At 37.1% G+C, this 18,050-nt stretch overlaps 1 protein-coding gene and 1 long non-coding RNA gene across 2 annotated transcripts; one reads left to right on the forward strand and one right to left on the reverse strand.

The window, feature by feature from the left end:
• Positions 1-221: 221 nt before the first annotated feature.
• Positions 222-17,913, reverse strand: naa35 (N-alpha-acetyltransferase 35, NatC auxiliary subunit). Its single transcript, XM_082188707.1, has 23 exons — positions 17,839-17,913; positions 16,339-16,467; positions 14,145-14,178; positions 13,929-14,043; positions 13,388-13,462; positions 12,834-13,001; positions 11,565-11,631; positions 10,938-10,981; positions 10,774-10,824; positions 10,556-10,639; positions 10,347-10,461; positions 10,095-10,273; positions 9,949-10,008; positions 8,946-9,052; positions 7,380-7,446; positions 7,191-7,289; positions 6,376-6,554; positions 5,135-5,271; positions 4,969-5,036; positions 4,541-4,681; positions 4,324-4,446; positions 1,732-1,812; positions 222-1,071 (listed from the first exon to the last, which is right to left on the reverse strand). Exons 2-23 carry the CDS (start codon positions 16,457-16,459, stop codon positions 1,012-1,014), a joined length of 2,175 nt encoding a protein of 724 aa, XP_082044833.1. The 5' UTR covers positions 16,460-16,467; positions 17,839-17,913; the 3' UTR covers positions 222-1,011.
• LOC309513119 lies at positions 14,187-15,860 on the forward strand. Its single transcript, XR_014211321.1, has 2 exons — positions 14,187-14,939; positions 14,975-15,860. It is a non-coding gene; the product is annotated as an uncharacterized lncRNA (long non-coding RNA).
• Positions 17,914-18,050: the final 137 nt, after the last annotated feature.

Consider the following 18,050-nt stretch of genomic DNA (forward strand, 5'->3'; position numbering starts at 1 on the left):
ATTCCTTCAGAATACAATGTGTGGCGCACCTCAGCATTTTCAGTTTTCAGAAGAAAACTAATTGCATTTACTTATGAAACTTGGAAAAATAAATGGACAATGAGCAACAATAAAAAAGAAAAAATGTTTTACAAACAAAATATTATTTTATCCTAGGATATATAATCGGAACAATTCAACACTGGAAAATTCCTAAAGAATTCCCAAAGAAAACACAAATGTGGAACGCACAAAAGCTTTAATTCCACAGAGCTTGACCAAACGTTTTATGGACATGAAATCGTTTTATGAAGATCTGCCATCTCTCACATACATAAATGTATTTTTAATCCAATTGTTATTGACTCAGTACAATAAAAACATCAAGTTGAGATACACTCAGAAACCCATGTCTCTTGAAGGATCTAAGGATTCTTCATAGCAACGTGTTTAACTTCAAGACAGCGGTCATACATCTATGTTGGATTTGTGCTGGTTCGATGCAGTCCAGATGAAGTAGGGATGAAGTCTGAGCTTTGAAATATATGAAACTAAGCTTATTCAATAAACCCTGATCCTTTTTTATCATCACTTCGTCTCCGGCTTCCGATTTCACAGCCTCCTCTGTAAACCTTCAGTTTTGGGTACCAGACAAAATACAGGTTTGTTAACTGATTTTGGCTTTCAGATAACACTTGCTGCTAACTGTTATTGGGCATCAGACAAAACAAATGTCTTCTGATGGGATCTGGTAAAGAGGCTGTACTTTGTACTTTTTGTACTTTGTGCGCACCTCGTCAAACCTGATGAATGAAGGGAGGGTTAATTCTGAAGCCACTAAAAACATATTTATTTATTTTTCTCCAATTTAATACAATACTATCAACCAAACAAAAAAACATTATTTGTGAACTGTTCAAACTAGAGTCCATGTGTATTAACTGTAAAATTACAGTTGTGAATATGAACTTATTCTGCGACTGTGATGACAGTTCATGTAAACGAGAAGAGTTCCTGGAAACATGGCTGATCTCAGATGATCTTGACTACAGGGAAGTATTTGTGTGCTGAGAAGTCAAACTCAGGAAGGGCCTGCAAAAAGAGGAAACACAATGATGCAATGAATTTCAGTTCAGTATCTCATTTCATCTATATGCAAAATGTGTTTTGTTTTTCTTTAAGTTAGGCTTTATGAACAGCATCTGTGACTTGCTGTCTGTTACCACAAGACATCATTTTGACTCATCTCCAGTTTGTAATTAAAATGAGTCTATGGGGCAAAACATTCTGAGATTCAAAGCAAAAATGTTCAGGACATATTTTAAACTAATTTACTTACTTTTTAAGCTGATTTAAGCATTTACTGCGATTTCACACCTCCCTCGTTTGGAGAGCTTGTTTCAGAACCTGGTGCGTTTTCTACCTTAGTTTGGTTAGTTTAGGTTTGGTTAGCAAACTCTCATGTGGTTTGTCCTATTCAAATTTCATTTCCTGAAATCTGTTTCATTCTGATCAGAATGATTTTAAGTTACATGGTCAAGGCAGGAGATGAAATATTGGATCTAACTTTCAAATAAATATTTATTGTAAAATTTATTCTGTTGCATCGTCTCTCCCAATAGATGTCTCATTAAGTGTATATTATTTTTACAAACTGAGAGACGAGTTAAAATGTTTTGTCCCTGTTAACAGAGACGGTCCATAGAGCTTAAGGTGTACTGAACCCAGAATATTCATATAAACAAGTTGTACCTTAGTTTCTTTCTTGTGTCCTCCAGCCAGCAGTTTCATTACAACAATATTGGGTTTGGCCACTTTAAGGATGCGGTTAACCTACAACAGGAAGCAACATATCAGTCACTTCTTTACACAATATATAACTGACAATGTAATGGCGCTTTTCCACTACACAGTACCAGCTCACCTCGCCTCTGTTTGGTTTTCCACTGTGTGAGGATCAATCCCAATTCTATTTTAAACCCCTTCGCCTACCCCTTACCCTTGCCCCTTGAAACAGAGTGGCAAGGCGTAGGGGTGAAAACATTCCCCCTAAGAAATGGGACACCACTACTACGTTATTATACATCGTCGCTAGCGCCTATGTCACAGGAGATGCGCCAATGTTTATCACAAACTTCCAAGATGCCGTCGTCAGTTGTAGTCATCTCAATTGTGAGAGTTACAGCTATTTTTTTTGCATTTTTCTTCTGAAGTTCGCAGAAAACAATGGAGATGACGATATCTTCGACACCTAAAGGCCCGTACACACCAGGACGAATATCGGCGCGCGTTATTCGCCAGCGTTTTTCAACGCGTTTTTTGTGTTCACACCCAAGCGATTTTCGCTGACGATGAGCCGAGTGAACATGCAAATTCATTCCCTGACATTAGATGGCGCTTAATGTAAAACAGAAATACAATACCACTCCATAACAGTCTATACTCTGCAATACCACTCCATAACAGTCTATACTCTGCAATACCACTCCATAACAGTTCTCTTTTAACAAGATTTGTGTAGTCGCTGTCGCGTTTGTCATATAGTTCTTTATTCCGACACCAACGAGACCAGCAGCTCTACATTCATCTTGCCTTGCATCTTCCTCGTCATTTCTTCCCGGCAGTGTCTGTCTATGGGCAGTGTAGACGCTACTTGGCGTATATCTTCTTCGCTGTTACGTACGTGTGCTCGGCAAGACCGTTTTGTGTTTGAGCGCCCCCAAGTTGTGTTTTACTGTAACTTCAGAAGCTCCAGACACGTGAGCAAAAGCGCCAATCTCATTGGTCGGATAGTTTTTGATGCGGCGCGTCAAACCAAAAAAACGAACCCGAGGCGTTTAAAAAAAAATTACGCTTTTACGCGTGGCGTTTTTCGCGTCGGTGTGCACACTCACATTGGCGCCCTTTGTTTAGTCACGAGGCGTTAAACGTCGGCGAATATCGCGCGAGAAATTCGTCCCGGTGTGTACGGGCCTTAATGCTGCGTTCACACCAAATGCGAATAGAGCGTCGTCTGGAGGTCTTGCAGCGCGAATGAGGCGTTTAGCGCAGCGCGGTGGACGCGAACTTTAGCGATTTTTTTTAACAACCGTTTCTTTGAAGAACATGACTGTAAATATGAACACAAGATTGAATGTGACAAAGAAAATGATTATTGGCAGCCATGTTGACTCTGTAGCCGGTGTATGCAGGTATATTTCTCATACCCCTTCGTTTGAAGTGTGGTCCCGAAAAATCTTCGTTTCAAGGGCTATCTGGCCCTTCCCCCTAGCCCTACCCCGACCCCTCCAACCAAAAGAGAATCGAGACAACCCTACCCCTTCACGGGAACGCGCAAAACGGAGGGGTAGGGCCAAGGGGTGAATTGGGATTGAGCCTTAAAGTTGTACCTGTACCTGCTTCCAGGTATTTTTTTTCATATCACCGCCGGCGAGGTTCTGAGCGAGCTGAGGCGATACTAAAATGTGACATGAAAACACGGCAGACTGCTGATTGGTCAGAGAGAATCGTCACTATTCACTACGTCATCATTGCACGCGCCAGATGCGATTTCCTCCATTGTCCTGTGTGTGTGTGTGTGTGTCGCGTAGAAGATTACGTCACAGCAGTTTCCTGCGTCTATGACGACCAGGTACTATTGTGGACGTACTATCTGCAATGGAAAACGGAGCGAAAAGCGAGCAGAGCCGAGCCGAGACTAGGCGAGTCGAGTCAAGTTGAGCTGGTACTGGTGATGGAAAAGCGCCATAAGACTTCAATGTAAATATAATATGATATTTTGGTTTCCATCCATCAAAAAGAAAATATCAGGGTGAAATATGAGTCATTTTGTTTGTTTTTTTAAGTCTTAATATATATATATTTTTAAAAAGGCAATACTACACAGTTATGTAGGCTGAATAAGAGTAAGATTTTTTTTGAAAGAAATTACAACTTTTATTCAGCAAGGTTCCATTAAACTGATCATAAATTACAGTAAAGACTTTTACATTGTTGTGAAAAACTTCTTATAAATGTAATATAAATGCTGTTCTTTTGAACTTTCTAATAATTAAAAAATCATGAAAAAAAGGATCACGGTTTAGACAAAAAGCAGCACAACTGTTTTCAACATTGATAATAATAAGAAATGTTTCAAATCATCATATTAGAATGATTTCTGAAGGATCATGTGACACTGAAGACTGGAGTAATGATGCTGAAAATTCTGCTTTGATCACAGGAATAAATTCCGTTTTAAAATAAATATTAAAATCGAAAACCAAATACCAGTTCCTACTATATATTTGTGTTAATAAGACAGGACTGGCTCACAGAGCAATATAAGGACTGTTTGAAATGTACCTCTGCATCAGGGCTGGTGACGTTTTCAAGTATAAGTTTGGCCTGCTGGAAATGTTTACTGGCGGCCATATAGAGATCCGCTGAGCGAGGAGGAGGATTGTACTTCTTCAAATCTGACATTTCCTACATTTACACACACACAAACACAGTTTACTGTAATCTTTGCACAGGATAGTTGCAGTAAACATGACCTTGAAGTGAGTAAAATCAGTGCTACCTTAAACTGGATGTAGTGCACTGGTGGTGGTGTGACGACACTGTTGAACGGGGCGAATCGATGCTCGTAGCGAACCTGCTCGCTGTCCAGTTCAAACTGAGGTTTGCGCACCTTTCTGTCCATATCCAATGCTATCATGGTCTGCAGAAATAAAGACTTTTAGTTTATTCAAAATACATTAAAAATACAATTCACACACAAACAATGACTTGAATACACACCTTTAATGAGGAGTATGTTTCTAATTTCGACATTTAAATTCATTTTCATTTGGAAGAAAGTCAAAATTGTGATTTATTGTGACCTGGGGGTAAGGATCAAATCCTGATTATTATGATTCATTTCCATTGTTCCATTGTCCATAATTTCCATGTTACATTGGCAGCTTTGAGTACTCCAGTGTGTTTGTGTGTATCAGGAAGCATTACCTTGTACATGCCAGCACACATGTTCTGGTAAGCTTGGCTCATGGTGATCTCTTTACTCAGAGGACGAGCTGAGAAGACAATGGAAACACAATGAGCGAGTCAGACCCAAACATCCCAATCCTCCATAGCAACTGCAACTGTCGAATGAACGTCGGCCTGTGAGAACCTTTCTTCTTCTTCTTGCTCTTCTTGCTGCTTCGTACTTTCAGCTGCTCCTCCAGGATTCTCTCCTCTGCCATCTGAGAGCTGTCCGCTCGACTCAACGTGGACATGAGCCACGCATACAGGAACTCCGACAGATACCTGAACATACATAAAATTATAAAATGTATAATCATAATACTGACATATTATATAAAAAATTTTTTTTAGCATAATAAAATCATAATTATTAAACAATTGTTTTTATTTTTACTCCTCCGCGATGTCTGGCGGTGGCGCTGGATATCATTTTTTATATTATATATTATTTAGTTTTTATTATGTATTAAGTTTATTGTACGTCACACAAAAGATAAAGCATTAGTTTTACTCCAGAAAATCACTGTAAGAGCTGAATAAACACTGTATATGATGTGCGCATTAAAGTCTTACCCATAAACTCTCTCTCTCCCTTTCATTATCATCAACATACACAGCGAATTACACAAAACACTTGTTACAACTAACAGTACACAAATACATACACACCTTTTAAGTGGGTGCTTAATAAACTGGTAAACTTTATATCCGTAAAACGACTCAAGCTGTCATGAAGTGCGCACTCTCACTTTCATTTCTGCCATGATCTGTGATCAGTAACATTAGGCCTATCGCACCGGAGACTGTAAGCTGGATCACGAACAGTTTGGTCCATCCTCGAGTAACAACAATAGTAAATGAAGACTGCTATGTTCATTCTTACATCCAACAACAGAACACCTCAATCACTTAGGAGACATTCTTGTCTACAGCTGATCCGGTGTCGAAACAATGTTGGACTGTGTCCAGCTCACTCAGGGCGGGTCTATGCTAAACCTGCAGTGTCCGTCAACAGTCGTGGGAGGGGCTTGTGCAAAAGTATGTCACACTGCCCTGAATCTGAGAATGGGTTGTTCTGAGACAGTGCTTGTGATTTATGGGGATTTAAAAAAGAAAAAAAGCACTGGGTGGATTTTTATCATTATAGGGTGGTTGTGTACTTCGGCATAGTTGGTCAATGGTCGCTGTCCCTTTAAATTAGTGCTAGATGATTATCTACATTTTAAAATAGGTAGAAATAATTAAACTTCAAATATTTTCTGATGGATATCTGATAACAGTCGATATTGATAAAAAAAATGCTAATAAACAATAGTATGTTTTGTGTGTGCCTGTGCATTCTGATCTGTCTATAGCATTAAAAGCATATTTGTTTAGCTGTCGTACCAGTAGATGTAATAATACTCATGCATGCTGTAGAGCTCCAGCTCAAAGCCGCTGAGCAGGTACTGGATCATGATGCGCAGGTTATGATAGAGGATCCAGGTGCCCAGACAGGCTAAATGCTGCCTTTGAGGCTCCAGCTTCATCAGAAGACCATGAAGAGCAGCATCCACCTTCTCAGCCTAAACACCAACAAACACACTCAATGATGCTTTACAACTGACATGATGGCAGCAGACTTTCAGAAGCATGAACATTTTGGTTAAGTGGACTTTCAAAGGATGGACAATAAAGATTTAAAATATCTTAATTTGTGGTTTGAAACAACATAGTGAGTAAATTATGACAGAACTTTCATTTTTGGGTGAACTAACCCTTACGTTTACATTATGCATTTAGCAGAAGCTTACAAAAGAGGAACAAAAGCAATAAATCTAATTCGCTGGTTAAACCCTTTTAGTTCTTTATAACAAACACCTATGAATCGTAAGGAATAAGACCAGAAACACTTATTAAAAGGATAGTTCACCCACAAATGAAAATTCATCAATCATTTACTCAAAACCTGTTTTAAACCTGTATGAATTTCTTTCTTCTGCTGAACTCAAAAGAAGATATTTTGGAGAATATAGGTAACCAAACAGTTGATGGACCACATTGACGTCATAGTATCTTCAAAATATCTTCTTCAGAAATTCATATAGGGTGAGTAAATGATGACAGAATTTTCATTTTTGGGTGAACGGTCCCTTTAAGAAAGTATTAGTTTCAATTTTTAATTTATGTCATCTTTAACCAAACAAAAAACATCTACGCACCTCGTCCTGAAGGGTGGCAAACTCCTCCAGTATGTGACCCAGTTTGTCTCGCTGGCGTGCTCTGTTGTGTCCGTGAATCTGGATGAGGCTGCAGAATGGCTGTGACACAAAATAACACTCTTAATTCATCTAATCAAAAACACTATTTCACCTGTTACAATAACATATCAAACAAAATGAATCACAAACCCGTGTGCAGTGTGTGACAAAGGAGTCAATGTAATCTTTAGCCTGGTGGTTATTGTTCAAACTGCATCTGTGAAAACAGCGTTAAAACAGTGAGGGAATATAATGTCATCTTAAAGGGTTAGTTCACCCAAAAATGAATATTCTGTCAGTAATTACTCACCCTCATGTTGTTCCAACCCCGTAAGACCTTCGTTCATCTTCGGAACACAAATTAAGATATTTTTTATTAAATCTGACAGCTGGCTCACTCCACCATAGGCTTCTAAGACACTATAACTTGCTGGCCCAGAAAATGCATTAAAGACATCGTTAATATAGTCCAAGTGACTACAGTGGCTCAATCTTAAGTTTATAAAGCGACGAGAATACTTTTTGTGCGCAAAAAAACCCCCATAAAAATAATGACTTTATTCCACTATTCATTTCCTTCTCTCTGGGCCTCGAGTTAGTTCACGTAGTGTTTTAGAGAAGCGCATCTGTGTTGTACGTCACCACGTAGGCTTACTATTGGCCGACGCTGGTCATGTGTGTGATGTGTGTGACGTACAACACAGACGCGCTGCGCTAAAACACTATGCGAAAAAAATGAAAAGTGGAATAAAGTCGTTATTTTGGGGGGTTTTTGCGCACAAAAAGTATTCTCGTCGCTTTATAAACTTAAGATTGAGCCACTGTAGTCACTTGGACTATATTAACGATGTCTTTAATACATTTTCTGGGCCAGCAAGTTATAATGTCTTAGAAGCCTATGTAGGAGTGAGACAGCTCTCAGATTTAATCAAGATTATCTTAATTTGTGTTCCGAAGATGAACGAAGGTCTTACGGGGTTGGAACAACATGAGGGTGAGTAATTACTGACAGAATTTTCATTTTTGGGTGAACTAACCCTTTAAAATAGTCATGAAATGTGAATTTTTGCAAGATGATAAGGACAGGCAGGAGAAATACTAAAACAGAATCACGAGACTCAGAATAACATTAGTTAATCTCTGCAGCTTTAATAGTAAAAACGTAGTTTAAATATTTTCAAAAGAGTTCAACGTATAATACTTGTTAGCAGTGTTAGCACAAAAAATGTTAGCAGTGGGTATTTACTTCTTAAAAACTTAAAGGAGACACGCCCCTTTAAATGGAGTGTTTAAATCAATGGGATGAAATCATGGTAGAAAATGGGGTAAAACTATTTTACAGTGTTACTTTGTTACACATTACATGTAGTTACTATAGTAATAACTATAAATGATGCATTGTTACATGCAACTAACCCTAAACCAAACCAAACCCCAATCCTAACCCTATAGTGAGTACATGTAATTAATTAATATCACTCAGTACTTAAATGTATACTTAACACTGTAACAAGGACATCTTAAAATAAAGAGTAACCGAAAATGGTCTCTTCTTTCTAAATTATGTAAATCTTTTATGCAAAAATCCTAGTAACATTATAAACGCACCTCAGGAAACATTGTAAATTAAAAAACAAATGCAGAAACTTCATGTAATGTATAAGCAACAAATTAATTAAAGAGTAAATAATATAGTGTAAAGAAATTATCACTCACTTTGTGGAGAGGACAGGTGGGCTGACAAAATAGCGCAATGCATCTTTAATCATATCCTGCATCAGATGAGTCCCAAACACCTTCCTATTGTCAATCAGAAATGTGGTCTGCATCACACACACACACAGACAGACAGACAGACAGACAGACAGACAGACAGCAGTCAGGTGAGTGTTCAGACTATCTACATGCCAAGACCAACCATCATATCATTCTGTCACTGTGTGTAACATAATTTATCCGTGACCAGTCTATATGTGATATAGTTATGTGTTGAATGTGTTATTCGTTGATAAGTATTAAAAAATGCTTTTCTTGACCAGAGAAGTTTATTTATTATTTTGTAAAGCCACGGTAGCAGCAAGGCGATGTTCATGTTGAGAAAAAGAGTGAAGAAGTCAATTAAATACCATTAAAAAAGGCTGTTAAAGACATTTAAAGTCACCATGAAATCAAAATGGACAATTCCTGTTTTTTTTATGTAATGCTGCAGTGTTTTCTTTTATAAATTATTTATCCATACACATCATTCAATTTTAAATAATTGATGTGCCCTCATAGTCTTTATTTAAAATAACTTCCCCTCCCTCTTGCAGTTGGGCAACCTGTCACTAACATGAGATCACAGCAATAGCAAACCACAACCATCCAATCAATTCCCCAAGGACAACATTGAGTCCCGCCTTACAATTTTTCCTCATTCAAGAAGCCGTTTCACTCAGATATGCGTCAGAATAGAAAAGAAAGGACGATCGGAACTTCAATTTTATGCTGAATTTAAGATTAATGCAAAACAAATTCAGATGATACTTCTTTAATTACATCAGTTGAACATATGTCTGAATGAAAACGTTGTCTATTTAGATTTAAAACAGTCCAGTCCAGTAAAATATCTTTAACAGTCATTAATTGTTTTTTGTCAATTTTCTATATATTCCAGATCTTTGAGTAAAGCACGAGCTTCAGATGTAAAGAGAACTTTGTCAGATGAAGTCGGTCTTACCTGTAGCAGAGATCTAGACATCACACATGGAGACTGCTCACTGAATTCACAGAAGAAATCCTGAAACCGCAAACACTCAGCAGGATTAGTTACATCTCTCTCCAATACTACCACAGAACGCATGTGTTAATACAGAGTTATTTTACCAAGATGCTGTGCAGGTTGGTTATGTTGATGACCTCACAGACGTTTTTAATGCGCTCAATGAGTTTGCTGAAGTAGTTGACCATCTCTTCTCTCTTAATGATCTTGGCGTAGCGTGGGAAAGTGGGCGGGAGCAGGCGCTGGTTAACCAGCGGCTCAAAACCCATCATGATTGGGTGATCTGATGAAAAAGCATGATGTGAACATTTGGGGAATTAACATACAAAAATGTTGAATTGTTTTTAGACTGTTACCTCCTTTGGTTGTGTCATTCTGTGACTGTATTCCATACTGTATAGAGGAGTGTATCGCGGGCAGTAAGTCAGCAGCCTGAGTCATCAGCTTCTGTGCTTCACTGACAGCACTCATCTTAAATGTCAAATCAACCAATCAAAGATTAAATAACGAACTGGTGAATCTTTTTGTTAAGCAATATGCTTGAGTGAATTTAATAGTGTCATACCTCTTTTTTAGTGAAGGAGATGAGCGCGCTAAGCAGCAGACGAGTGAATTTAACACGGCTGAACAGAGCCAAGCACTGCTGATGCTGAGGGCAAAAGAGAAGGATGATAATCAAAACTCTCAGTATTTCTGTACAGTGCTGTCGTCTGGCTGATAATACACGCCAATAGTACACGCCAATCTTAACTTTAGCATTCGGGGAAATTATGATGTACTTACATCCAGTTCCACCTCAGGATCTCTTTGTTCACCCTGTCGACTGCGTGTACTCTGTAAAAAAAAAAAAAAAGAAAGAAGGAAGAAACAAATATTTAACAAGTCAAGAAAAAAAGAAGGAAAAGCTAAGAAGTATCGTGAAAAGTGTTGAGATGGTGTCACCATACCTTCACTTTCCTCTGAAGTTCATCCTCAACATCTTTTAGCATTCCTATAGAAATTTTAAATGGCAAAATGAAAAGACTGAACAACAAAATCTTACAAAAACATGTAGTCTGATTTACATTTTGCATAAGGAAGATGAAGCCTAATATTTTGCACCGCTGCATTATTTTAATGATAATTAAGAACATTTACCCTTAAATTATTTTCACTGTAGTTCATCTAGATGCTTTACTTTGTGTGTTGTACACTATCTTTCAAAAGTTTGGGATCGGTAAGAATAATTATTATTTATATAAGTCTCTATTGCTCACCAAGGCTGTATTTATTTGATCAAAAATACAGTAATAACAGTAATATTGTGAAATATTATTACAATTTAAAATAACTTCTGTATTTATAATATACATGTAATATATTTTAAAATATAATTCATTAAAACTAAATTTCCATTACTGCAGTCTTCAGTGTCACATGAAAACATTCTAATGTGCTGATGTCACTTTTTGTCAGAATTGGTGAGAAAGGGTGCTTTATTGTCACAACAGCGAAAAATAAATAAAATTAAAAACTAAGATGATTTTATTCTCGCAAAATATAAAATCACAATCAAGATCGGTCTTTACACTCACCTGTCACTCTCAGATCTGTTACGTTATTTGCCATTTTAAAGCCGTAAGTCATGGCCTGAAAATCTTCCTGCGATTGGAAAACAGAAAACTTCATATTCACTGAATAAACCAACAGAAAAATTAAATAAAATAAAAAGTACAATAAAAGTACAATAAAAATAAATGGTGACTAATGGCCACACCGTAACTAAATATTTCCAATGGTCTTCCAATGGGTTCATTTATAAATAATCTACATATCGTCAGCAATCACACCAGACATTTTTAACTTAAAGTGCCCCATTATGCTTTTTCATATATTACCTTTCATGCGGTGTGTAATATTGCTGTTTGTGAGTGTAAAAGGTCTGCAGAGTTTTAAAGATCAAAGTGCACGATAAATAAAGTTATTGTCCCCCAAAAGAAAGAATTGATTATGAACTGCCTGAAACAAGTCGTCAGTAATCCCAGTCTCACTTCCTCCTCGAACCCACGCAAGTTTGTAACAAATTTAAAGCCTACGGTCTTCATTGGCTGCCCGCGAACAACGTTTTCTTTGACCCTCAAACACTGAAGTTGTGGCTGAGGCCTAGAAGAGTTAGGTTCGTGTTATTCAAGTTGAGAAGTGTCGAATTGATGCGGAATAACCGACGCCATTGTTACTGTTTGTGTCAGTGTATCAAGCGCTGAGGAAGATATGGTAGAATAGAATTCCGATATGGTAATGAGCATTTGGTTTCCGACACGTGCTGTAAGCTGTCGACCAGTGCGTTAAGGGTTTTCTGTTAAAACGGTGTCGTGTTAGCGGCCCCTAAGTTAATAACTAATGATCTTTGCAGCGGAAGTGAATCGATCAAAACTAACTTTAGCTGGACAATAACTTTATTCTAGAGCTGCTGTAAAGCCTAAACAATCTGTTACTTTAATTTCCTATTATCACTGTAAAGCTGCTTTGAAACAATATATATTGGTAAGAGCGCTATATAAATGAAGGTGACTTGACCAATCACAACAGACTGGGCCATCTGACCAATCAGAGCAGAGCAGGCTCTCAGAAAGGAGGGGTTTAGAGAGACTGAATCCTTTATCAAAACATTTCAGACACTGTGAGAAAAGAGGTGAAGCTGCAATGTATATTATTAGAAAATGTATGTATTTTTTGTATGTAAACCTATTGTAGGAGACCTTCAAAACTAAATCTGGAAACATTTAAAAAAGCATAATGGGGGCACTTTAATAAAACAACACAATTTGAACAAGAGTCAAATAAGACAATTGAATGCGTCTTGCCTCCTCAAACACAGCGGCTTTGTTGACTTTCTCACGGGCGATGTCGCAGATCTTGAGGATGCCCAGAGCGAAGGCTTTGAGAGCAGGGTCTTGAATAAGATCCGGGTTATGAACATATAGACACGTAAACACAGTCTGAGCCAGAGAATGCCCCTCCAGCCATGTGATCTGAGACGGATGAAGACAACAGTGACAGATTATTCAATACAGTCAGTAAACTCAAATGCAGCTTTTTCCAGCCACTGCTTTCTTTAGCATACACTACCATCTCAGTGTCACATGATCCTGCAGAAATCATTCTAATATGCTGATCTGATTTAAAGAAACATTTCTTATTATTATCAATGTTGAAAACAGTTGTGCTGCATAATATTTTTGTGGAACCATGATAATATTTTTTCATGAAAATAAAGTTCAAAAGAAAAGCATTTTTTTTATTTTTTTTATCATTACAGACACTTTATTATTATTATTATTATTATGTTTTTTACTTTGCAATTGATACACAGCTTCATGAAACACAATTTTTGTGTGTGGTTGATATCAATACTGACCAGACAGCAAAAACATGTGTCCATGATCCCGATGAGCTCAGGAATACTCAGATCCTTCACTCGTATGGCCTCATCCTTCAGAAAAAGAGGAAGACAGAAGGAATAAGAAATAGAGAGAGACAAAAAGAGAGGTACACTTTCAGTAAAGTATAGTACTGTGAATAATGTGAATAAAAGCCTAATTAAATCTGTTCATCATATAAAGCGGTCGTGTCTCTTTAGAAAATTTGGACTAAACCACTCAATTCAAATGGTTTGGTTTTACGATCTCTTCATGAACTTTTTGAAGCGTCAAAGTGGTAGTTGCATAGCTGTCAATGGAGGGACAGAAATCTCTCAGATTTGATCAAAAAGATCTTCATTTGTGTTTCGAAGATGAACAAAAGTCTTACAGCCAGGTTTGGGTGAGGGTGAGTAATGAGAGGGTGACAGAATTTTCATTATTGGGTGAACTAACCCTTTAAACTCACTATATTCAGGTTCATTATTATATAAAATCAAATATCAGGAGCGAGGTGAAACCAGCTCTTTCGAGTGCTACCTTAACAGCTTGTTCAAAGTTGAGGACTTTACGGTTGACTTGGTTTCCGATCATTCCAGCATCCATCTTCGGATCCATCATCTCGATGGCTGACATCGCCTCAAACAGACCAAACCTACAGGAACACGAGCATTACGGATATACAGAGCGAATGCACCAAATGTTGAATGACATGTAAAAGTATTTCTTTGCTCAAAAAAATTAATAATTTCTTACAGTTTGTCATGGAGCAACTCGCCAAGTTTGAGTTCTGCAAAAACAAACTCATTTAATCAGCAAATTCGGTTTCTGTACCGCATTTCACTACAAGATTAATCAACACGTGATCACAATAAAACACGACTGGTGGCGCTAGGAGTCTCATTTATACAACTGTGTGTAGGATCTTTACTAAAAGTGTACGTGCGCCCGAAAGCCAAAAATGGCGTACGGCAAAAAATATTCAGACTTATAAAACCGTGCGTACGCAACAACCTGCGCAGAATTCCCTTTATAAATCTCGGCCAGTGAAATATTGTGCGCACATGCATCTCCTCCCCGAAATAACATTAAAATGGAGCTTACAATGCATATCCTCATCTGCATATAATTTGCATATGCATATTCATCCATGTGATACCACATTTAACGGTACAAGACATTAGGAAAATATGAGATACGGATGTGCCGTCACATTACATTGATAAAAATCATTTAGTAGCCAATCCTTGCCTTGTTTTTGAATAAATAAATAAAATAGTGTAAAATACATTTCAGATAAAGTTTTCCTCAATATTTTCCACTGGCCAAATAGTATTTTTAATTGATTTATATTTTTAATGGAAACAGATAGGCCTTGTTGTGCATTATTTGCACTATTATCATGATAAGCAATTCTCTCTGTAGTTAAAACATTAAAACACAGCACGCCACAGGAAAAGTGTTCAAAAGCATCGCATCCACTTCAAATTTTTATATTTATTGAATATAAAATTTTTTGTAACTTCTCAGTAATGATTTCATGTAATTGAAGTGTTTGGCATATTTAAACTAAATGTTTATATCAGAAGTAAAACATAGTTTAAATCATTCTTTTATTTATTTAAACTGTTATTGTGAACATGTATTGTATTAATGATTAGGACTCATAATGAAGATTTACGGTTTTCCTTCATCTGCCGTTAGATAAATATGCGTTAGTTTCACTAAACGGCCCAACGCGTTCGCTGGCGCGACATTTAAGAAGGGATGGAGATTTGCTTCAAGTGATAGGCTTGGTGAGTGAAATTATATTTGTATTATCTTTCTGTATAAAAAAAATCTCCCGTTCACAATAACACAGATGTATTGAGGTGACTTATGGCGCAGTGCTGGAGCTTAATCATGATGTCAAGGTCGAGCTCGCATGGGAAAGGAAGTTAATTTTAGAACTCTCAGTGACCATAAATGGTAAAAATTTTAATATCAGCAAAATTTCTGCAGCCATGCCTCATTACGCTATTAAATGATGGATCCTGCATGCAATCAACATTTCTCCAGTTCATTTTGGGGGGGGAGAAAGAAAAAAATAAAGGTTAATGCAAGACCTCGTGAATCCTCGTAATATCCTCGTGAATCACAAATTCAAAGAATATTGGCTATAATAGGATATGAAGTCTGCATCCTGTTTAGGAATATAACTTTTTACTTTGATAAATAACTGGCAGTTGCAGGATACATGGACATTTTCTGCTTGTTTTTGAAAAATCTGGTTTGAATATTAATGTAAATGTTACATAAACAAGGCATATTTTTCTCCCTGTCTTTCTCAGGGATTTGTGGAAAATGGCTATTCTGAGAAAAGACCGTTGTGATCACTGACAGTGACATCATCTACTGCAGAGTTTAGCCAATGATAACTCACAGCTTTGTCATGCCCATGAAATACATACACTCATATGCAGAAAAAAAGAAGATGGACGAAGCCCAAACTTGCTAAATACTAAGCTTTTAATTGTCTTCTTAACCACAAATGATTGGTCAGGAAATTAGCAAAATGTAACCAAATGCACAAGTTTTTGGCAGAATATGGGAAGTTCAGGCTCATGTTTTGGCTTTGATCATATTCTAGATTTGAACCCAGTAGTGAATATTTGGTCTCACATTGAACTCAAATGAACTGGGAGACATTTTTCAACTACTCTGTTTGAAGCCATTAACATTGAGTTGAACAACACTGACTCTTCTTCCTGTAAAAAGCTGTCTGAGAGTTGGGGAAGAAAATTGCGTAAAAAGTTACTTTATCTACAGTATTTGTGCAATTCTTGCTAATTTCCTGACCAGTGATTTGTGATTAAAATGGTAAAAAAACAAACATCAAAAGACCACTATATATTTTGCCATTTTTGGCTTGGCCCATTTGTTTTGCACACACACACACATAGACACACACCTTTACAGGCTCCTTTGAATTCTTTGGTGACGTCCACCCAGTCGGCATTGTTTCTCATCTTCTCTGGGATCCCAAGACCCCAACCTCCCTCCTCCTCCTCTACCGATGACTTCATCACCATTGAGACAGCTACGAACATAAAAAAATATGTGCATTAAAACAATTTTTATTAAAGGGATAGTAAGACTTTCGTTCATCTTCAGAACACAAATGAAGATCTTTCTGATGAAATCTGAGAGATTTCTGTCCCTCCGTTTACAGCGACGCAACTACCACTTTCACGTTTCAAAAAGTTCATAAAGAGATCGTAAAACTAATCCATATGAATTGAGCGGTTTAGTCCAAATTTGCTGAAGAGACACGATCACTTTACATGATGAAGAGATTGAATTTAGGCTTTTATTCACATTGATCAGCGAACATGAACAGAAGCTCAACCGAATCTGCTTGTCGTGCGAGAACAAACCAAACATGATGCGTAACACGAGAATGAACCTCATTGGTTCTCACACATCAAGTGAACATGCTTGAGCTTCCGTTTACCACAATTAATGTTTATATGTGAATTAAAGCATAAATTCAATCTGTTCTCTTCAGAAATGTTTTACTAAACCGCTTGATTCATATGGATTAGTTTAAGATGTCTTTATGAACTTTGAAAGGTGAACGAATGCCATTTTTGGGTGAACTATCCCTTTAAGAGTTGCCAGAAAAATCTTGTACATGCACATGTTAATATGACAAATTAGGGAATATAAGGGAAAGACAGAATATTGAATTAATAATGCACATGATTAAGTAAACAATGGAACTATTTCAAGACTTCAGACTGAGCGTGAGGGCCACTTCAACAGTTTGCATGAATACAATTTAGTGTTTTTAAATAACTGGGGACAATAGATGTCTCATACAATAAACTGAGACAATAGATGTTTCAAAACCTTTTGAGTTACCAAACTATAGACACATTTTGGGGCAATATATGCACCACAAATGCTGTCTCGGTAGGCAGTTCACTAGTTTTTGACCACAACTAAATATGTCCAAATTTGGTGTCTCTTCAAGCTACAATCAGGCATGACAGACCATAGGCAAAGACACTCAAACAAGCTCCAGTATTTTGCTGGGTTAAATACTGTACTAATGAGGACACTTGTGGAGAAGAACTCATGGTCACTGTACTGACTGTAACCTCTCTTTGTTGTTACTGGTCGACGACGAATCGTCTTTGAATTCAGGTGAGTGTGCGTTTTAATGGATATAATAGGATATTAATTACACGTTTGATTTGGTGAAATTATTTTTTAAATACAGAACCAGCAGCGATGTGTCAAACAAAACTGCACATGAACAAATAGCCAGATGACATTAGCGAAGAGCGATAAATGCTAAGCTGTCTAACCCCTAACATATATCATTACTGCTAAATATATACTTTACAACATTTTAAGTAAATATTCATTAACAAAAAGGCATTCAAAGGATAAATAAATACAATACCTTTAGAAAGGCAGTCTTTCTGTCCTGTTCCAAATATACAGCGCTGCTGCAGCGGACGCCTGTGAATGACATCATACTGTGATTTGCATTCTGGGACATGTAGTTCTGAAATATGTAAGATGTTTGTTATAACGTGTTCTTTTTTTCTGGATAAAAACATTATTACTTTGTCAAAATGTTTAATCTATTAATAAAGGCTTTTAAATAATTTA

The sequence above is a fragment of the Leuciscus leuciscus genome (assembly GCF_965113295.1).
Source record: "Leuciscus leuciscus genome assembly, chromosome: 13".
Lineage (NCBI taxonomy): Eukaryota > Metazoa > Chordata > Actinopteri > Cypriniformes > Leuciscidae > Leuciscus > Leuciscus leuciscus.